General features: G+C 44.6%; 1 protein-coding gene across 2 annotated transcripts in view; it reads right to left on the bottom strand.

The window, feature by feature from the left end:
• The window catches only part of ZCCHC2 (zinc finger CCHC-type containing 2), a 127,660-nt gene that overhangs the window by 66,518 nt on the left and 37,697 nt on the right, over nucleotides 1–23,445 (bottom strand). For both annotated transcript variants that reach the window (XM_029590298.1, XM_029590297.1), the window contains exons 2-4: nucleotides 20,192–20,294; nucleotides 11,053–11,129; nucleotides 3,112–3,183 (exon numbers count right to left, since the gene is read on the bottom strand). In XM_029590298.1, the coding sequence (XP_029446158.1) occupies nucleotides 3,112–3,183; nucleotides 11,053–11,129; nucleotides 20,192–20,294 (252 nt within the window). The remainder of the gene's footprint in view (nucleotides 1–3,111; nucleotides 3,184–11,052; nucleotides 11,130–20,191; nucleotides 20,295–23,445) is intronic.

Below are 23,445 nucleotides of genomic sequence, written 5' to 3'. Positions count from 1 at the left end.
CCCCCCGCGGCCCGGAAGAGGAAGTGAAGAGTATCGCGTGCCTGCGCGGCAAGAAGAGGCCACGCTAGTGCGCTCGGCATCGGCCCGAAGAAAATAAGACTGCAGCGCGGCTCGGAGGAAAATGAAGAGGTTCAGCCGCAGCCGATGGGACTCCGCCTCCGCGAGGGCTGAAAATGAAGAGGTGAGCGTTGGGAGGAGGCTGCTGCTGCTGCCGCGAGTTCCCGGGGTGGGGGAGAGAGAGTGAATGAGCGAGCAAACACACATGCTTGCTCGCTCATTCACTGTCTCTCTCCCCCACCCCGGGAACTCGCGGCAGCAGCAGCAGCCTCCTCCCAATGCTCACCTCTTCATTTTCAGCCCTCGCGGAGGCGGAGTCCCATCGGCCGCGGCTGAACCTCTTCATTTTCCTCCGAGCCGCGCTGCAGTCTTCTTTTCTTCGGGCCGATGCCGAGCGCACTAGCGTGGCCTCTTCTTGCCGCGCAGGCACCCGATACTCTTCACTTCCTCTTCCGGGCCGCGGGGGGGGGGGGGGGGGGGGGGCGCGAAGAGAGCACGCCGGTGCCGCCGACTCCAGCTTTCCTGCCGCGTTCCGCCCGGGCTGACAGCATTTTAAGCCCGGGCGGAGGAGGACCGGGAAGCAGCTGGGTCAGTGGGAAAGTGTGGCGACTGTCTGCGAGCCAGATGCAGCCCTCAAAAGAGCCATATCTGGCTCGCGAGCCATGGGTTCCCAACCCCTGCTGTAAGGGGTGAGGGTCAGCAAACCTTTGTTCTGTCTTCATCTGCAGGCTAGGGAGCATAAGCCATTACTCCTGGGGGAATTCTGCACACAAAAATGTATAATTCCGCAAAATTCTGCACATTTTATATTGGGCAAAATAATTAGCTGAAAATGTAATGAGCAGAATTCCCCTAAAACTACACTGTAAGAGTGCCCCTTCTGACTCTCTTCTTACTTCACTGGCCAAACCCCTTTCACAGGCCCCAAACTCCTTTGCTCTCCTCACTCAATCCCCCTTCCATTCTATCTCCACCCCCAGCCCTTCACTCCCAGAGTTTGACCTCTCTCATATACAGTCCTCCCACAAGCTCCCTCTCTCTCATGCACGTGCACAGGCTCCCACTCTTATGCATACACTCTCACACAGGCTAGTTTCTCCCACATACACCCCCCCCCCTCTCTTGTATACATTCTCACCCACCCTCATACAAGCTACTTCACACACACACAAACACGCATCCACCCTCACACATACCCCCAATCTCTCTCAGATACATACAGGCTAATCTCACTCTCTCACACTCTTCCATATAGGCTCCCTCTCTCTGGCACATACTCATCCTCAGAGCACAGTTCCACACTTCTCTCTCACAGGCACTCTTGTTTCTCCTGTCTTCTCTGGCCACGAGCAGGATAGGCTCTGCTTGCAGCTTCACTCTTCTGCCACAAGTGAGATGGGCTCCACTCATAAGAACATAAGAAAATGCCATACTGGGTCAGACCAAGGGTCCATCAAGCCCAGCATCCTGTTTCCAACAGTGGCCAATCCAGGCCATAAGAACCTGGCAAGTACCCAAAAACTAAGTCTATTCCATGTAACCATTGCTAATGGCAGTGGCTATTCTCTAAGTGAACTTAATAGCAGGTAATGGACTTCTCCTCCAAGAACTTATCCAATCCTTTTTTAAACACAGCTATACTAACTGCACGAACCACATTCTCTGGCAACAAATTCCAGAGTTTAATTGTGCGTTGAGTAAAAAAGAACTTTCTCCGATTAGTTTTAAATGTGCCCCATGCTAACTTCATGGAGTGTCCCCTAGTCCTTCTACTATCCGAAAGAGTAAATAACCGATTCACATCTACCCGTTCTAGACCTCTCATGATTTTAAACACCTCTATCATATCCCCCCTCAGTCGTCTCTTCTCCAAGCTGAAAAGTCCTAACCTCTTTAGTCTTTCCTCATAGGGGAGTTGTTCCATTCCCCTTATCATTTTGGTAGCCCTTCTCTGTACCTTCTCCATCGCAATTATATCTTTTTTGAGATGCGGCGACCAGAATTGTACACAGTATTCAAGGTGAGGTCTCACCATGGAGCGATACAGAGGCATTATGACATTTTCCGTTTTATTCATCATTCCTTTTCTAATAATTCCCAACATTCTGTTTGCTTTTTTGACTGCCGCAGCACACTGAACCGACGATTTCAATGTGTTATCCACTATGACACCTAGATCTCTTTCTTGGGTTGTAGCACCTAATATGGAACCCAACATCGTGTAATTATAGCATGCACTCGCAGCCTGTAGACCTTTCTGCCCAAATTCTATGCTCCGCAGTAACACGGAATTCCCCCAGAAGTAACCCATGCATCTTGGCTGGTCTCGCTGGCTGAAGAGAAAGCTGTATTTGACATTTTACCTAACAGATCAGCAGAGGCAGGCACTAGGCTTTCTGACTGTGCATTATCCCCATGTATTTGTATTTCAGTAACATCTGTCCTGAAATAATTTTAGGACGCTGTGCCTAATGCCAACAAACCAGCAGCTACCAAACTACTAAGAACGCACTGGCAGATTTAGATAAGTTTCACCAAAACTGGGAGGGGGGTAAGTAAAATCAATGGTAGCACGTTATCTAAAGCCAAATTCCATCCCTCCCCCCCCCCAACCCCAAATATTCAGTCCAATCTTAATCCAGGTTTTCATGAAGCTCCCTTCCATAGCCGATGACATTCAGCAAGGCAGGGGGGGCTCAACTGCTTTCCTAACGGCCCACTGCACAAGAAACGGATAGTCAAGACACTGTTCCTCTCCCTTCCCCCCCCAAAAGCTGTCAAGGATGCATCTTTGTATTGGGAATGCCATTGGTGGCCATAGTTCCCAACACAATGCAGAATACCTCTTCTAGAAGCAGGTGAGGAGCACAACCCAACGCCTGACCGGGGTTCATGCAGTCGCAACCATGAGAAGCATGCACATTTCGTGGCATGCCCTCCCCATATTCTCATCCCCACGGACTCTGCCTAAAAGTTAAGCCAGTTGAGGTTTGCTGCCTGTGAAGATAGCCTTGCACCATAAGCCTGTCTTACACCCTCTAGCACAGCACTTACTTTTAACAGGAATTCCTGCAACTCTTGGTGCGTCTTTGTCACGGATGTTACTGAAAGGTCAGACCAGGTTACCTGGGGATAGAGAAAAGGGGGGGGGAAATAAAGCTATTTCTGTCCTTACAAGAAAACTTTTAGCAGTTTATAGTGCAAACCTGTATTTGTCCTTCCAAAGAGAAAATTCAGAGAACATGTGTCCCGAAAATAGAAGAAAAACCAAATCATTTGAAAGGTATATCTGATTTTCCTTTTCCAGCCACACACGTGTGGGTAACTTACATGTTCACAATCTCAAATTCTGCCATTAAAACTGCACCCAGTGAAACTGGAGAGAGAGTCATGCAATTCTTGGAAACTGCCATCAGCTCTGCCTCTCTTTTTCCCCCATTTTAACTGCTTTATTTTGAAAACGTAAATAACCACAACTATCCTGTATCAGTGGACTGTTAAATAAATAAAATAAAGGTGTGGGAGACAACCAGAGTTGTCACCCCACACCTTTTAAATTTCTCCCTTTATTATATAGAATGCAGAGAGAGTAGCAACAAAAATCATACATCACCATGATATTTCATAAAACTATTTCAAATCAATAGCAAGATATATAAAAATCCAATAAAAATATAAGAAAGGGATAAGTATTGTTTGCTTGCTTGCAGTGGCACAAAGAGGTGCAAGGTGAAGTAAGTGTGCTGAGCAAGCTGCTGCTGCTTCCAACAGCCAATCTGCAAACCAACACCAGTTTACTGTGGAGTGGCCTTAGCACCTTTGAGTGTTCATTTGAAGAAGGGGAGCTCTGATTACATAAGAACATAATATTGCAATACTGATTTAGACCTAAAGGTCCATGAAGCCCAGTATCCTGTTTCCAACAATGGTCAATGCAGGATACAAGTACCTAGAAGGATCCCAAAGAGTCGATAGATTCCAAGCTGCTTAAAGTGGATTTCTGCATCTCCACCTTAATAATGGCTTATAGACTTTTCAATCCAGAAACTTGTCCAAAACTTAAAAAAATCCAGCTACATTAACAGCTTTCACCAAATCCTCTGGCAACTGCATCTCTAAGTAATCACTTCTATCTACAGCCGAGATAAGCAGCCAAATCCTTTGTCTTTACCTAATATTCTTTGAGTCTCATGATCTAACCCTGACACCAACCACTAAAAAGTGTTTTTAAACTGTAGTTTGGCAGTTACAAGAATTTGGAAAAAATGTTTCCAGATAGGGATGCACCAGGAGTCATGGTCTCTTAAAAGCAGCAAGTTGTCTGGTGGTGGCAGCCTTCTACATGGTTGATAAAAAAAAAAAAAAAAAATTCACACCGGAAGCACAATTTTGCTTAGGAATCAAACACACACGCCAGCAGCTTGCTGATCAACATTCACTGCAAAAAAAAAAAAAAAAAAAAAAAAAAAAGCACGATTTATTTTTAGTTTACAAGTCAAAAATCCAGTCCTAAAAAAAAAAAAAAAAAAAAAAAAAAAAGTTCCAAGAAAATCCTCATCCAGCAGAGATATGCAGAATTGATTTTATAGCAGAAAAAACTGCTTTCCATCTACAATATTCTGTTCCAGAGTATGTACATGACTATCCCAGGTAATAGATGGAATAAGCCAGGAATAAAACAAAAAAGCTAGATTAAAAAAAAAAAAAAATCTTACATTCGCTTCTTGCTGTTCTGGAGTGGAGAGATAGGGGTTCAGTTTTATCCATAATGTCACACTTCTCTACTGCTGGGGCAATGCACAAACCAAGGGCTTCTGAGTTAACTGCTAGAAGCATGGGAGGGGGAAGTGCGCAGGAGTAGAATCACATTTCATCCTCCCCTCCCCCATTAAAAAGAAGAAAACCCCTACACTGCTTTCCTGCAGCCAGATCATCAAACCTTTGGCAAGCAGCGGATGCTTCTATTCTTACCCAGTCTTGTCCTCAATTAGGGATGGGGAGGGTGAGGAGCCTGCATTACAGGAAAGACTGTTTCCTCCAGTTACTGTGTAGGAAATGCATTTCCTGTGGTGGGCTTCACAGCAATGATTAGAATTAGTACCTTAGAAGAGGAAACCTAGTCTTAGGAAAGACACTGCTGGTTTTAATGTCTTGCATAGTCTATCACCACATTCACCTGTTTAAGGGGAAACCAGAAGGATAGGTAAGGAAAAAAACACCTTGAATCACTGTGCTGAAATTAAGAGTCTGACTCGCTCAAGGCTTCTTCTCTTTCTGCATTCATGAGTAAAAAGCAGAATTGGACCTAAATTTATACTTAACACCTTAAAACAGGCGTGGGAGAGGGGAGAAAAGCTCCATTACCAAGAATGAGTTGCCGTTACCTAAAACATTTTCTTTTCTTTATTTTAACCTCACATTATAGGCTCTGCAGTCTCTGGGCCAGACAGCAAGATCTTAAAATGGCTGTGAGATATGCACACTGTCACAGATCGGTGGTGCAAGCCCTCCAAATCTCTCAGGCTGTGGATTCGGAGAAACCTGTGTGTGTGTACGTACATATGAAAGGAGAGGCAGTAGGCCCCGATCCCTTGTGCGCTTGGCGGCTGCCCAATGAAATCTGAGCCAGGGACTCCCTTCCAGCTATATGACAGCGCAAGAACCTGAACAGGCACAGCAGATGCTGAGTAACACAGTTGTGTTAATTAGTTAACATTAAGTCTTGGATCTGCACAGAGATCCTCCAGCTGGCAGGAGAGCAGCTCTGCAGTACTCCTACTAGGAATAGGCGAGGGGGGAGGGAGGAACAGCTGTGAGCAGGACAGGCTACAGAGGTTCTTAGGGTACCAAAAACAGTAATTGACAAGGGAGGCAAGAGGACTGCTGAATTTCTCGTTTTCAAACACTGCGCCTACCAAATAAACCATTTCCAAAAGCTTTGTAAAAAACTGTCAAAAAGGGGGAGGGGCTTTAAGGAAAAAGAAATTACATTCTTCATTTCAACTGTGTGTTTTTCTCCCTCCATCTTTCAGCATTACAAGCAATTACACAGAATAGGACGGTAGATAAAGGAGCATTAAGCCCATCTAAGTCCACTCAATTTCATTCCTGCTGTGGTGCCATAAACCTGTTTTGATCTCTGGCTTTTCCCTTCACTTCTTTGCAGCTGGGGATCCAGGGATCGTCCGCCCACCAGACAAGGGGTGAATCATAATGCTCAATCATAAACATCTCAAAGGTTAGTTTGAATGCTCGCCAACTGGCTGTATTACAAAAAGAATTGTCATTTGTAACCTCTAACAAGATGGATTTTCAAATGAGAGCAGCTTTGGCATGTTTTTGTCAATTTAAATTATGGCTTTCTTCAGGTATGGAGACAACAGAAAGACTATTCTATGGTTGCTAAAAACAAAATCACGGTGGTTAACACTGGGTTCAGTTGACGCATTTATTACAGCTTTTGAGCATATGGTGATTTTTAATGTATCCAATTAGAATCTCACCCCCCCCCCCAAACATTTTTTTTAAATTTGTCACGCAGTGAGTGGGAGGCAATACAGCGTGGTGATGAAAAAGCACGTGTGACGGAAGCAGAACGTCAGATTTATTTACTGTTTATATACTGCTGTTCTGTAAATCAATCACAATGCTTTACAATATAAAATAAATAAAACAATGGCAGGTACATAAAATTAGGTGATATAAATAAAATCAATATAAAACAAGCAAAGGTAAAAAACATTATGGAAAAAGAAAATCAAATTAAGATAAGATTTAAAATAAAATAGGATAAAATAAACAAAATGTCAAGGAGATGATTCTTAATTTTATTTAAGATTGGACAAACACTCTACAGATGAAATTTGGAAAGAGATTTGTAAAGTGATTGACTATGCTGAGGGTCATCATATGTTAACTAGCAAAGAACAAGATTTTCTATTAGCAAAATCTCCATTGACCCCTGTAATATACATGCTCCCAAAGATTTCAGAAAAATCTGTGGAATTCTCCTAGGCATCTGATTATTTATTTAAAGAGATCACTGTTGGAACAGTTTTGTATTCTGTTGGATCTTCATCTTAGATCTTTTGTTCCAGAAGGCAAGTCATGTACAAGGGATACCACACAAGTTATGCAAATTCTTCAGGAGTTGAGAACCTTACCTGAACACCTAATTTTGGTCACAACAGATGTGACCTCATTGTATACAAGTATTCAACATGAGGTCCTTGAAGTCATTAGAATGACATTGGAGTGACGCGAACCACATCGGATGTCAACTACTTTTGAGAGTTAGCACAGACAGCTCAGTTTAAGAACTTCTCTTTCAAGGTCAGTTCTATTTACAAATCAAGGGGCCATGGGAGCTGCGATGGCTCCCAATGTGGCAAATCTATTTGCAACCAAAATATGAAGAAATGTTTTTGGAGAATTCTCTTCCAGAATGACTTTATGGAAACTATATACTGATGATGTGGACAGGGGATTTTTCGTCCTTAGCGCCTTTTTTTTTTTGACTGGTTAAACACCCCAATTTGAATTTGTAATTTACTTACACGTGGAGGTATGATCAAATTTCATTTTTGGACATTATCTGGAAAGAGATTGTGGCTCATTTTTCTTTTCGATTCATAAGAAAAACATATCGAAATACTTTATTACATCACACCAGCAATCAACCCTGGCATTTGAAAATCTCCCACTTGGTCAATTTTTTCGGTTGAGAAGGCTATGTTAGACTACAGAAGAATATAAAAAAACAAACAAAAAAAAAAACCAGTCAATGGACATGGCTCAGAATTTTTTTTTGAAAGAATACCCTTATAGATGTGTTATAAATGCATTTAAAAGGACACTGTACATGGATAAGACTATTATTCCAACAAAACAGAACTAGAGAAGATCAGGGATTAACCTGTGTACTTCTGTTTTCACCTAAAGCCAAACAAGTTTGCACTATTATCAATGTTGGCCAGTTTTTCCAGACATATTCGGTGTTCAACACCTTTCTATGTTTTACATTCACCAGAAAAGCAAATATAAGAGGTAAATTGATTCATTCCTTTTTATCGCCATCTGTGAATTTAAACACACAATTGTCTTAAACATCTAAGGGCTTTCAAGGTTGTGGGAAATGTTCTGTCCACAAGCCATTTCAGGCACACTTATATTGATTTAAAAGTACAGATCTTCGTATCTCATTGTAGGATGAGTTATGTAATTATATATATAGTGGTATGTCCGTATGGTCTGATTTCCATAGGGAAGACCTACAGAGAATTGAATGAGAATGACAGAACATTGCAGTTGTATTACTACCCAGAAGACTGAAGTTCCGATGGTAACATATTATATTGAAAATAAATTAGAACTGTGGAGATATGGTGGGGCATTATAGATTGTGCCACTCAATGTGTGCATGGAGATTATCTGGATGCCAAACTAATAAGACGAACACCATTGAGCCTCTAAAACATGTACCACTGATCCTTAATCTATGGATGGAACCTTGGAAAATATAATTTTGACTTACAGATCACATGGTGTGAAATAACCAATAGTAGGTTTTTTCTATGGAGAGACGTTCATGTGCGTGTTCCCTTAAGGTTTTGCTTGGTAATTATGGGGCTCGATTTTAAAAGGGGCGTGGTTCCCTGTGTGGGCGATTTTATAACATGCACGCATCACCGCTCTTGAACGCCAATGAAAAGTTTGTTTTGTGTCAGAATTCCTGATGCAACTCTAGTCGAAACATCGATAGTTACCTTTACAACAGTAGAACAAATCGGTGTTGGGATTGTGGTTCTTCGCTTAAAGACATAAGCAAGTTGGTTGAGAGAAAAGAATCTTGTGAGAAAAATCGTGCAAAAAAGATAAGATTAGCCTGCACATCTGTTTTGTTGGCACACTATAAATCCTTTTGAAAAGTTATTCCACATGAACTTTGCACGGATTTTTTTTTTTAAAAACTGTGAAAGAAAAAAATATGGGACATTAAGGGCACATGACTATGGCTGGGACGAAGTCAAAAGTTCAAAAAAGTTCCTTTGATTGGTCCGCTTGATGCCTCATACATAAAAATGTTATTTAAAGTGATTTACACTAAATAACTGTGATGGCTCTTTTTGATATATGAAAAACTGAGTAACATAATATACAAATAAAATTAATTTTTGCTACTACTTTAAGTATACTGCTGCCATCCCCACACCTACAAAAAGAAAAACAAAAAACCAAACACACCCCACACCACAAGTTTAGCACACTTATTTCAAGATTGAGAAATTTACGTTGTGATTTTTTGAGTTACTAAGTGCTGATCTCTGAAATCCCCTAAGCAGGTCATGTATGCAAGAGTTCATGAATATTTGTTTACTACGGGCATGGTGAAAGCAGACCTGTTTGCAGTTCAAGGCCTGGAGATCAGATATCACTTATGTTAGGCTGGAAGGTCAGGAACTGCCCTTCAGCCCAGCTGGCTGTGGCTTGTGACAGGGATGCTACCTCAAGGACTCACTTCACTCATGACAGCTGTGGATTTCACCCCCAGATTACCTCAGCTCCCTCAACTTGGGAAACTGAGCGGTCAGAGGGGTTTGTAGGGGGTGGGGGAAGAAGAGGGCAAGGAAACTGATAAAAAAAGAGAAGAGGTACAAAAGTTATTTACATATGTAGCCAAATGGCAACAAAATGAAGTAATATAAATAGAAAAACAGTAGCAAGTACAAAAGAATGGAGATGTATTCAGAGCTGGTCCATGTAATTTTTTTCAGTGTCTGAAAATATTACAAATTCAACCATACTAGGAACAAAATAATTCCATAAAATGGTTTGGGGGTGCTTTATTCACAAAATTTTGTTATGCCGTAAGATTTTTTTTTCTTTTTTGGGATACGATCTTATCCGCAATGGAGTCGGTAACATGTTCATCCTTCATTTGACGGCCACCTGCTATTACTGGGTTCCCCTAAATTTAGCTTGGCAGACTCTAAAGATTACATGAAATTTATGTAATATTAATGTCCTTTTCCTCTCTCAAATTTTGGTTGCAATGTGATCCCCCTCCTTTTTAGTGGTCTACCCTCAAGTCCGACTGTTTGCATACTGAACAAGTGGATGCTTTATATATTCAGTCTATGTCCAAAGCCTGGATTACGTTTTTTGAACTATTACCAGCATCCCAGGAGACCCATTTAAGATGTTCAAGATGTAATACGAACTGGGGAGAATCACAGCATAACATATCTGGAAGGACTGTGGATGTATATATGTTTCTCATGTTTATGTATTGTAACAATTGCGCTATTTGTAGATATTACAAACAGTGTAAGTGTGAATCTAGTGTTATAAAGATTTTTAATTGTACAAAGGGTTTCTTGTTATGTTTTGTATTTGCTCTCTCTGTATGGATTTTGTACTTTGAGTTTCTGTGGAAGATGTGATTCAGATTTATATAAATACATAAAAAAATTAAAAAAAAACACAAAACAAAACACGATTCCTACAGATTAACTGATTAACATACTTGGGCTCATTTAAGAGCCATACTCTATGAGCTACTTTTTCTACATTATGTATACAATACTGCTGCCGCCAATGGACAAAAGGCCAAGTGATACCCCTGGGGTGTGTACTGCATTCCTTCAATATCCATCTGCCCATAAATGTCACGAGGCTTAATATTTTAGCTCTCAGCCTAGGAACTACAGGAAAGCAGAGCACTGGAGTTTTCAACCACCACAAAACATGAGGGAAAAAAACCAAGCAGCTGTGGAAATAGCCTTAACCACCTTTTAATTAGGCCACAATTCTCACTCAGATGCTGTTAAGGTCGAAATGTGGATTAAAGCATCTGCCTTTTTACAAATAGCAAGTGCTTCCATGGGTCCGGACTGAAAGACCTTTGAATGTTTTTTTTTTTTTTTGCCAGCTTTACCACTCAATTATGGCTAGAGGTCCACCCATGCGTGAAAAGGATAGTGCACATAAACTTACTTTGAAGGTGTATTCCAGTTGTTTCTCAGCCCTTTTCCGCTGCATTCCCTTCAGCATTATCTTCTCAATGTGTACAGCTGGAACACAGACACAGACATGTCAATTCCTCAGGGGTAGCAGCAAGAAGAGCTTTTATCTATCCCTGCATGCTACCTAGGTTCTCTGTTTTTGGGGGCTCTCTCTAAGTCTACTTCTGGCAATACCTTCCCCTTATATCAAAAAGAGGCTGCCACCTTTTGTGATTTTCTGGAGAAAATTAAAAAAAAAAAAAAATTCAAAACGCATTTCTCTAAAATGGCCTACCTTAATGATTAATATTCTCAGCTTACTGTCATGATTTACAGTGCTGAAACCTTGGAGGGGGTGCAAGTTCTAGGGGCAAGTCAGCCTTTTACTTCCTCTCCCCACCCATCAGTACAATCCTTTCCACTCCTGTGATCCCCCCCACCCCAACTCCAACCCCTCTTCTGCCGGCAGGAGGACAACAGCAAACTTCACCTGCGTTTGCCCCCTCCTCTGCCGCCTGTGATATGAAGTTTGAACGCATGAGTGCCAGAGGGGTCTCACAAGACTATGAGGACCTGCGCGTTCAGACCAAGTTGAAGTCAGCAGAGAAAGCATTAAGATGCAGGTAAGGAGTGCTGCTCCCCCCTCCCCCAAAAGGAATGAAAGTGAAGGTTGCGTGCGGGATTAAGGTGAAAGGGACTGGGGCAGTCGACTACCTTCCTCTCCTCGCACCTAGGGACAGCACCGACATTCTCAAACCATGCTCCTATTTGTATACTGTGGGATAACCTGTCTAGAGAGCCACAAAAAAAAAACAAAAAACCACATAACAGAAAAACGAACGGGACTGCTATAGTCTTCCAAAATACCATTCAAAAATATATCGCTTCAAGTCTGATTTAAAATTCACGACACTACTGCTGTTCAAGAAGGAATAAAATCCCACAGAACCTTTGCCAACTCGGAAAGAAAAATATGTTTAAATAAATTCAGTTGGTAGCTGAAACAAACAAACAAAAAAAAAAAAATCATGAGGATTCCATCATTTTGTTCCAATTTATATTTCACGGCTAACAAGATTTTTTTTTAAAAAGCAACAAGTTTCTGAAAGCTACAACTTGGATTCAGATTGCTGAGAGTGGCTGTAAGTGAACCGGGTGCTGCTGTGCTACTCATCACAGCACCCTACCCACCCACAACCTTGCAGGCATCACACTGATATGAGGAAAGATGAAATACAGCCAATCTCCGAGAGCTCCCCTGGTAAGCCACCAAGGAGAGAGGAGACCACCATAAACCCCTGACACCATGAAAGAAAGGGTATCTGTCTGGCCCAGGAGGTCAGAGGAACTAAGATCATAGCTTGCAGGTGGAGGAAGATGCTGGTAGGCAGAGGGAGGAAGGCTAGTGATGTGGTGCTTGCTTACAGCCTTTTGGACAAGCATGATTTGTAATGGAAAAACTGAAGAGGCAGTGAAACGCCTTTTGCTTTAACATGTCACACAAGACGTCATTCTTGTTCTCTGTTTTTGTTTTTTATAATCACTAACAGGCCGATACAGTAAACCACGCGGGAGAGCGGGCGACCACCCAGGCCACTCTCCTGTGTGTTCGATTCAGTAACTTAATTTATTTAAATTAGGGCCCACGGTAAAAAGAGGCACTAGGGACACTAGCGCGTCCCTAGCGCCTCTTTTTTGACAGAAGCGGCGGCTGTCAGCGGGTTTGACAGCAGACGCTCAATTTTGCCAGCGTCTGTTCTCAAACCCGCCGACAGCCACGGGTTCGGAAACCAGACGCCGGCAAAATTGAGCGTCCGGTTTTCAACCCGCGAGCCCATTTTAAATTTTTTTTTTTTGTACTTTTGGGGCTTCTGACTTAATATTGCCATGATATTAAGTCAGAGGGTGCACAGAAAAGCAGTTTTACTGCTTTTCTGTGCACTTCCCTGGTGCCGGCAGAAATTAATGCCTACCTTTGGGTAGGCGCTAATTTCTTAAAGTAAAATGTGCGGCTTGGCTGCACATTTTACTTACTGTATCGTGTGGGAATGACTAATAGGGCCATCAACATGCATTTGCATGTTGATGGCCCTATTAGTGGCATTTTGACGCGTCCAAATGCCGGTTAACAGTGCGCTCCACTGGAGAACACTGTACTGTATCGGCCTGTAAGGAATAGCATGACACTTGTGCTTTGTTTTTGCTAGACAGGTAGATGCCACAGAAGGGGGGAGAGAGAGAGAGCGCAAGAGAGAGCGCGTGAGCGAGAGATTGGATAGAGAGGCCATGGGCCCCCGAGGTCATAGAATGGAGAAATTACTTACCTGATAATTTCGTTTTCCTTAGTGTAGACAGATGACTCAGGACCAATGGGTATAGTGTACTCCTGCTAGCAGTTGGAGACTAATCAGATTTCAATCTGACGTCAGCCCCTAGTACATATACCACTGCAGGAAGTACAGCTCTTCAGTATTCTCCTCGAAAAGCATTGTGGATATATATGTGTGACTGACTGACTGATTAACTTAATTTGGTTAACTTGGATAACTTCATAACTTGGTTAAACGTTAAAACTTGATTAACTTGATTAATTTGAACTGGTTGATTGACTATAGCTGGAGACCGCCAGTGTACTCAACTGGAAAGCGTAGACACCCGGCAGGATGGATGCCCTAGGTAAATAAAAACATGGCTTACCCTTGAATCATTTGAAAGACCATGCGAGGCGGCAGCCAAGGGTGGGATGCTGAGTCCATCTGTCTACATTAAGGAAAACGAAATTATCAGGTAAGTAATTTCTCCATTTCCTAGCGTGTAGCAGATGGACTCAGGACCAATGGGATGTATAAAAGCTACTCCCGAACCGGGTGGGAGGCTGCCCATGACCCACTTAGTATTGCCCTTGCAAATGCCGTGTCCTCCCGAGCCTGAACGTCCAGACGGTAGAATCTGGAGAAGGTATGGATGGAGGACCATTAGCCGCCCTGCAGATCTCGGCAGGTAACAGCATTCTAGTTTCTGCCCAGGATACTGCCTGGGCTCTGGTAGAATGGGCCTTGACCTGTAGAGGTGGTGGCTTGCCAGCTTCTACGTAGGCCACCTTGATGACTTCCTTGATCCAGCGGGCGATGGTTGCCCGCGAGGCTGCTTCCCCTTGTCTCTTTCTGCTGTGAAGGACGAAAAGGTGGTCCGTTTTTTGTACTGGTTTGGACATTTCCAGGTATCTGGATAGGAGTCTGCCGATGTTGAGGTGGCGTAGACTACAGAGTTCTTCCGAATTCTTCAAGCCATCCGTCGTTGGTAGTGAGATGGTCTGGTTAAGATGGAAGTGTGAGACCACTTTGGGGAGGAAGGAGGGAACAATGCGTAGTTGGATGGACTCCGGGGTGAGCCTGAGGAACGGTTCACGGCAGGACAGTGCTTGTAGTTCCGATATGCGGCGGGCTGAACACACCGCCAGCAAAAACACCGTCTTTAAGGTTAACAGGCGGAGGGGTCTGAAGGCGGTTCCCGCTAGGAAGTCCAAAACGAGATTGAGGTTCCACAGAGGTACTGGCCACTTTAGTGGTGGGCGAATGTGTTTGACTCCTTTCAGGAAGCGTGACATGTCCGGGTGAGAAGCTTTGCTGTCGCCCTCGCTCTTGGAGCTGTAGCATGACAATGCGGCCACTTGTACCTTGATGGAGTTGAGGGACAGACCCTTCTGTAGTCCATTCTGTAAGAATTCCAGGATCATGGGAACTTTAAATGAGCGTGGCTTGATGTTGTGTTCTTCGCACCAGGCTTCAAATACTCTCCAGATCCTTATGTACGTTAACGATGTGGAGAACTTGCGTGCTCGGAGAAGAGTGTTGATTACCGCCCCCGAATATCCGCTCTCTCTCAGGCGGGCCCTCTCAATGGCCAGACTGTAAGAGAGAATTGAGCTGGGTCCTCGTGGAGGATCAGACCTTGTTGTAGCAGGTCCCTGTGTGGGGGCAGGGGAAGAGGGTTCCTTGCCAGTCTTCTCGGCCAATCCGGAGCCACCAGAAGAACTAATCCCTTGTGTAGTTGTATCTTGTGAATGATCACGCCCAATAGGGGCCACGGCGGGAAGGCGTATAGTAAAATCCCCGGTGGCCAGCTCTGTACCAGGGCATCGATCCCTTGGGACTGTGGTTCCCGTCTGCGGCTGAAGTATTTGGATACTTGGGCATTGGATCTGTTTGCCAGAAGGTCCATGTCCGGTGTCCCCCACCGATTCACTTTCAATTGGAAGGCTGTGGATGACAGCCTCCATTCTCCTGGGTCTAGACTTTCCCTACTGAGGAAGTCTGCTGTGATGTCTTTCCCGGCGATGTGGACGGCAGAGATCTCCTGGAGGTTTGCTTCCGCCAACGCCATCAGGGGGTCTATTTCTAGGGACACCTGTTGGCTTCTGGTTCCCCCCTGCCGATTGATGTAGGCCACTGTCGTGGCGTTGTCCGACATTACTCTGACCGCTTTGTTTCGAAGTCTGTGAGCGAACCGCAGGCAGGCTAGTCTGACTGCCGGTGCTTCTAGGCGGTTGATGGTCCATCCCGCCTCTTCTGCGTTCCACTGCCCTTGGGCGGTTAGCTCCTCGCAGTGTGCGTCCCATCCTCGTAGACTGGCATCTGTGGTGAATAGGGTCCAGGTTGGGGAGGATAGTCTTGATCCCCGGCTCATGTGGCTGGCCTGCAGCCACCACCATAGCTGGGTCCGAACTCTGCCCGGGAGTGATAGATGTACGGTGTAGTTTGGGACCGTGGGCTCCACCGTGATAAGAGTGAGCACTGTAGGGGCCTCATGTGGGCTCACGCCCATGGCACAACTTCCAGTGTGGATGCCATCAGCCCGAGGACAAGGTTTGCAGCCGGTTCCACAATTTTGATCTCCTTGTGGGGGTCAGGCTGACCGTGTCCTCTTTGGTGTCGAATCAGACTCCTAGGTATTCCAGCGACTGTGAGGGCTGTAGGGAACTTTTGTTTGTGTTGACTACCCATCCTAGGCTTTCCAGTAGAGTTATGACTCTGCTGGTTGCTTGGCAGCTTTCCTCCGGTGACTTTGCTCTGATCAGCCAATCGTCCAGGTAAGGGTGAACGAGGATTCCTTCCTTCCTCAGTGTTGCCGCCACCACCACTATTACCTTGGTGAACATCCAGGGGGCTGTGGCTAACCCGAAGGGTAGTGCCGGTTCAGGACTTTGAAGCGTAGGTAGCGCTGATGTTCCTGATGAATGGGGATGTGCAGGTAGGCCTCCGCAAGATCCAGGGATGTGAAAAACTCTCCTGGTTGCATCGCCCTTATGACGGATCGTAGGGTTTCCATGCGGAAGCGAGGGATCCTGAGGTGGCGGTTGATAGACTTGAGGTCCAGGATGGGCCTGAATGTTCCCTCATTCTTGGGAACGATAAAATAAATGGAATAATGGCCAGTATTTAATTCCTGTGGAGGCACTGGGTTATGGCCTCGAGGGCCAGTAGTCTGGACAGTGTAGCTTCCATTGCCGCCCTCTTGGAGGGGTCTTGGCAGGGGACTCCACGAACTTGTCCGGAGGGGTTCGTAGGAAATCCAGGTAGTACCCCTCCCGAATAATGGCTAGGACCCACTTGTCAGTGGTTATTTCGACCCATCTGCGGTAAAATAGGGCTAGTCTGCCCCCTATGGCTTCTTCCCTTGGATGGGTCGGCTGAATCTCATTGTGGGGTGCGGCTGGGGCCCGTACCCGAGCTGGCTCCCCTCTTGTCGTGCTTGGTCCGAAAGGACTGGTTCCTGCCCGTAGGCGGGGCGCTTGATAGTTGCTCCTGTAAGGATAGAAGCGCTGCGAATTTCTGCCCCTAGAGGACCTGGGGAAGGGACGCTGGTTTCTCTTTGTCTTATCTTCCGGCAGTTGCGGCAATGGGGACTCGCCCCATTTGTCGGCCAGTTTCTCTAGTTCGCTGCCGAACAGGAGGGATCCTTTGAAGGGCATCCTTGTGAGGCGCGTTTTGGAAGATGCGTCGGCCGACCAGCTTCGGAGCCAGAGTTGCCTCCTGGCAGCTACGGCAGATGACACTCCTCGGGCCGCTGTGCGCACTAGGTTGGAGGCAGCGTCCGCTAGGAATGATACTGCTGGTTCCATGTCTTCTCCCAGGGTGTTCCTGGTTTGTGATAAGCAGGCACGTGTCACCACCGTGCATCAGGCTGCAATTTGTAGAGACATAGCGGCAACGTCAAATGACTGTTTGAGGATGGACTCCAAACGTCGGTCATGTGCATCCCTGAGCGCAGCTCCTCCCTCCACTGGGATAGTGGTGCGCTTAGAGACCGCGCAGATCATGGCATCAACTCTTGGGCATGCAAGAAGATCTTTGGTTGCTGGGTCCAGGGGGTACAGGGCTGCCAAGGCTCGTCCCCCTTTGAATGCGGACTCCGGAGCATTCCATTCCAGGTCAATCAGCTGTTGTGCTGCTTGTAACAGAGGGAAGTGGTGAGAAGTCTAATTCCCTCCAGCAGGGGGTTCGGTTTAGGTTCCCCCGAAGTACCTGGGCCCGGGATAGCTTGGACCAGTTCTTTTCAACATTTTTGTGAACTGCATAACGGAAGGGTTATCGGGAAAGGTTTGTCTTTGCAATGATACCAAAATCTTTAACAGGGTGGGACAGCCAGGAAGGAGCGGAAAACATGAGGAGGGATCTAGTGAAGCTTAAGGAATGGTCTACGGTCTGGCAGCTAAGATGTAATGCTAAAAAAATGCAGAGTAATGCATTTAGGATGCAAAACCCTTAGGGAAAAGTACAGTATTTGAGGTGAAATTATTCTAAGCTCAAAGAGCAGGATCTGGGGGTAATTGTTATCTGATGATCTTAAAGGTGGCCAAACAGGTGGATAAAACAATGGTAATAGCCAGAAAGATACTTGGCTGAATAGGGAGAGGAATGGTCAGCAGAAAAGGGAGGTGATCTTTGCCCCTGTATAGATCCCCACCCTGGTGAGACCTCACTTGGAATACTGTGTATAATTCTGGAGGCCGCACCTTAAAAAGGACATAAAAAAGATGGAGTCTGTCCAGAGGGTGGCTACTAAAATGCTCAGTGGTCTTTGTTTGAAAGCATATGGGGATAGACTTAAAGATCTAAACATGTCTACCCTAGAAGAAAGGCGAGATAAGGGAGATAAGATAGACGTTCAAATATCTCAAAGGTTTCCATGCACACAAGGTGAGCTTTTTTCAATGGAAAGGAGACTCTAGAATGAGGAGTCATGAGAAGAGGTTGAAAGGGGGTAGATTCAAGATTAATCTTAGGAAATATTTCTTTACAGAGAGGGTGATAGATGTGTTGAACAACCTTCCAGTGGAAGTGGTGGAGATAAAACCAGGATCTGAATTCAAGAAAGTATGGGATAAATACAGGGGATCTCTAAGGAAGTGTTGAGAATTATAATGCTAAATTACTTGGACAGATGGGCAGACTGGAAGGGCCATACAGTCTTTTTCTTCCATCATGTTTCTAAGAGATAAGGAAAGAAGCGGAAGGGAAGGAGGGAGAAGATTAACAAACACAAAACAAAAAAAAACAAAATGCCCCCTAAAATGAGTGTAAAAAGAACTCCCCCCCCCCCCCTCACCAAAAAAAAAAAGCAAAATGGCAAGAGTAAGTTCTAAAATTTTAGCTGGTGCTTAAGTTGTAAAAGTGTTTTTTCCACTCCTGCCATTGATTGGCAAATACATGGAAGATCTCAGTTGCAGTGACTCGGCAAATGACAGTAAAATGTTGTGAGGGCTTGTACTACTAAAATGTGCTGAAAATCAGAGAACAAAAAACTGACCTGACTGAAAACTGCCTCTTTCTATTCAGCTAAAAGTATGTAGGAAGAGGCGTTTCCAGGATGTGAGGTGTTAAAGGTTGGGGGAGAGGAAAACAGAGCACATGCATTTGCTTTTTCAAATATACTAAAGCTATTTTACTGCCCCTCCCACACTGATCGGTCACCTACACAAATAGCTGGTCCAAAGTAGGTATGTCCTTTGTGCACAAGTATTTGACACTAGCTAAATTTCCCATAGTACAACTGACTTATAGATTAGCTACAAAGTATGTATCTGGCTTAGCAACTATGCGAGTGAAGCTTGAGCAGATACTCATAAGTTCTGGGTGAAACTCTTGATGACTGAATATAGTACAGACAGTAGGGTGGTGACCCAGGGAAGGAGATCTTTAAAAATGAAACTTGTTGATGAGCAGCAGAAGCGTATAGACGCTGGCGGCTGTTTTCACAACATTCTTCATTCCTTGGGCCAAATAGCTATGTTTCTATTTTTAAATTTTATTTAAAAAGTCCTCCTGCTTGTGGGTATAAATTTAGACACCAGTCATTAATCAGCACCAAAAATCTGGTTAGTATTCGTCTCGATACTTCCAAAGTAAAAGATTCAGGTATTTAAAAAAGAAAAAAAAAAAAAAAAAAGAATTGTTTAAAGATTAGGGTTTGGTGCTGTAATGGAAGATGAGCTTCTTATAAAGCACTAATGTTTGGACAATAAAAAGGATAAGACCTTTGAATAGAATGTAAAGAGCAGAATAAAGCCAAAAAAAGAAAAAAAAAGAACCCAAGGTGTTAGATTCTTAAAAGTGTAAGCCTGCCTGTTCTTTCTTGGCTTTTAACCCCTCTCGCTAATTCCTGAAAGTGCCTTACGGATGGCCTCTGTTCGATGAGCAAAGGGATCCCCATTTCCTAAAATGAGTGGGGCACATTATGCCCATACAAGAACCTGACCTCTGGTAACCTGTGTCAAGCAATCTCAGCGGGAGGGGGGCTGTCTGGGAAGGGTGGGCGGCAGCAGAAGTGAGTGTAATAATCCAAGCAGTGAAATACTCATTTAACCAGCACAAAATGATAAAATACCTCTGAAAAACTTCAGCTCTACAATTTCTAATCTGAACTAATAGCTTGGAACAACCAAATGTTACTCAAAGTGGAGCCTAAGTAAAGATTTCTTTATGATGGGTGGAAGGTGATCAGGATTAAGGCAAACCAACCCCCACAGACATCACTTACATTGGTCGCCTAAGAGAGAAAGGGGGGGAAGGGCTAAAAAGGTGAAGATTAGTTACCAGCAAGGGAAGTGCTCACACCCTACCCTACCCTACCTTCTCGCAGCGGTCTGTGAGATGCCACCATGAGTCCGTCGTGAGCCGCCGTGGGGTGCGCACCTTCCTTGCTTGACAGATAGTCACAATGCGGGAAATCCTCCTGTTTAAATAAACAAATAAAAATAAATATGCGGTAGTTGTAAAACCAGACAGCTTTAAAAAAAAAAAAAAAAAAAAAAAAGGCAGCTAAAAGGAAATACTTTTCAGTTGTTTAACATCACTAATTTCACCAAGGAGTAATTTGCAGCTGTGTCTGAGAGAGCACTGGGAAAGATGCAGGACTGAAGCTTACTACCCACCACGGAACCAGACATCAGCAACCCCACCACTGGAAATTATCAACCTAATAAACGAAGGTTGACCGACGTGCCGCAAATGCGCAGTAGAGAGCAGCTCTACCGCGCATGCGAGCACGTCTGTCACAGTGTGCCTCTTAAAAATAAAAATGGCGCTGTAGGAGCGGCGGCCCGAAGACCCGGAGCGGCGGCGGCACCGGCCCGAAGACCCGGAGCGGCGGCCAAGGCTGTCCCTCCCTCGCGCGCATGCCGCCGCCGCTCCGGGTCTTCGGGCCGCCGCTCCCGGTCTTCGGTGGAGATCGACTGAGGGGAGGAGGGAGGGGGGAAAGAGGAGTGACTGAGGGGAGGAGGGAGGAGTGACTCAGGAGGGAGGGGGAGAGAGGAGTGACTGACTGAGGGGGGGAGGGAGGAGTGACTGAGGGGAGGAGGGAGGGAGGAGTGACTGGGGGGAGGAGGGAGGGGGAAAGAGGAGTGACTGAGGGGGGGAGGGAGGAGTGACTCAGGAGGGAGGGGGAGAGAGGAGTGACTGAGGGGAGGGAGGAGGGAGGAGTGACTCAGGAGGGAGGGGGAGATAGGAGTGACTGAGGGGGAGATAGGAGTGACTGAGGGAGGGAGGAGGGGGGAGTGACTGAGGGGAGAGGGGAGAGAGTGGGGGAGGTGGGAGGGAGAATGAGGGGGAAGGAAATGATCGAAAAAAAAAAATGTTAATGTAGCCCGTTTTAACGGGCTTAACGGCTTGTGTATATATAAAAAAGAAAAACCACTCAGATGAAATTACCTTTCCAGCTTAAGTTCACAAAAAGAAAAGGGGGGGTGCCAACGTATCTCTGTGGATTCTTATTTACTCCAGATGCCACACATCTACCTGTAATGCCCTTCATATACCCGCTGCAGATTCTCCCTGTTTTGCTCTGGAATATTTCTCACACACCCTCCCAATCCAAAAATTGCTACATTCCCAAAAAAAAAAAAAAAAAAAAAAAAAAAAGTTGTTATACAGAGACAAATGCACGTACAAGCTAGGAACTGGATTTTCCTTCCTACTAGGGAAACAAGCATATTTGGGGATAAGGAACCTTACTTTGGTAACCTAGAAAAAAACATGCCACAGCTAGAATAGTGAATCAACACACCCACAGGGAGAGAGAGAGTCTCAAAAACATGCCACAGCTAGAATAGTGAATCAACACACCCACAGGGAGAGAGTCGTCTCAAAAACATGCCACAGCTAGAATAGTGAATCAACACACCCACAGGGAGAGAGAGTCTCAAAAACATGCCACAGCTAGAATAGTGAATCAACACACCCACAGGGAGAGAGTCTCAAGGGTATGTAAAGTTTAAACTTGTATCGCCTGGGGGACATTCACTGGGCATATTTATTTTCAATTCACTATCAAGTCAATATCACAGCTTATGATATACAACTGATCTGGACAACTATGTAAATGCCCTGATTTGTCAAACCCCAATCATGTCTATCAGATCACAGTCAAAATACATCAACAGATCGAAGCAAAATACTAGTCTCCATTGCCCCAACCCCAAAAATCTTCCTTCCTTTGTTTTGTCCTTCATATGGACAAAACAAAGTAAAATATTAAAGAAACTAAAAACCCCAGCAAAAAAGAGAAACACTTTCCTGATAAAAAAAAAAACTACACTGAGAGGAGAGGATCACCTTGCTAGTGGCTGAAAGGAATCAGTAAGTTTTGCTTGGGAATTTATTTTTTTTAAGTATTGGGGAGAAGAAAATTATTGGGGTATATTTAGTGTGTTTGTGCTTTTAATAGTCAGTAAGGCAGCTAATAAGCATAAGTTAGTGTGTTTGTTTTCCTAACCCTCCCCTAGCTCATCTTTTAATTTATAGGCATGTGCCACTTTCACACTAAAAAAACCAAACACAAAACAGCCTTTTAAATTCATGGATTCCCCACACAGGCCACTACCAGAAATATAGGGGTAGATTTTATAAAATTACGCCCGCGCAAACAAAAGTACGTCTGGTTTTATAAGATACGCGCGTATCTTATAAAATCCGTGGTCGGCGCGCGCGCAAGGGAATGCACATTTGTGCACCTTGCATGCGCTGAGCCTGGCGCGCACTGCCCGTTCCCTCGGAGGGAACTTTCCTTCGGCCTCTCCCCACCTAACCCGACCCCCCCAGCCCTATCTACACCCCCCCACCTTTATTGCGAAAGTTACGCCTGCCCCAGGGAGCGATTCTGGAGGCCTTGGCCACACCCCCAAAACACCCCCAGGCTGGAACTACCACAGAACATATAGAAAGACATGGTTTAATGGAAAAAAAGTCAGCATGGTTTTAACCAAGGCAAGTCTTGCCTCACAAATCTGCTTCTCTTTTTTAAAGGGGTTAATAAACATGTGGATAAAGGTGAACCGGTAGATGTAGTGTATTTTGATTTTCAGAAGGCATTTGACAAAGTTCCTCATGAGAGGCTTCTAGGAAAAGTAAAAAAAAAAAAAAAAAAAAGTCATGGGATAGGTGACGATGTCCTTTCGTGGATTACAAACTGATTAAAAGACAGGAAACAGAGTAGGATTAAATGGACAATGTTCTCAGTGGAGAAATGTTCTTTCACTCGACGCACAATTAAACTCTGGAATTTGTCATCAGGGGATGTGGTTAGTGCAGCTGGGTTTAAAAAAAAGGTTTGGATAAGCTCTTGGAGAAGTCCATTACCTGTTATTAAGTTGACTTAGCATATAGCCACTGCTATTACTAGCATGAAATAGACTTAGTTTTTGGGTACTTGCCAGGTTCTTATGGCCTGGATTTACCACTGTTGGAAACAGGATGCTGGGCTTGATGGACCCTTGGTCTGACCCAGTATGGCATATTCCTATGTTCAGAAACCAATGGATAACAATCAAGCAATGATATATAAATACAGATTCTCCATACAGCAGAGAAAGAATCACTAACCACTAAAT

This window comes from Rhinatrema bivittatum, chromosome 2 (genome assembly GCF_901001135.1).
Source record: "Rhinatrema bivittatum chromosome 2, aRhiBiv1.1, whole genome shotgun sequence".
NCBI lineage: Eukaryota > Metazoa > Chordata > Amphibia > Gymnophiona > Rhinatrematidae > Rhinatrema > Rhinatrema bivittatum.
Note: the sequence above shows the minus strand (reverse complement) of the source record. Positions and strands in the feature narration are given on the sequence as shown.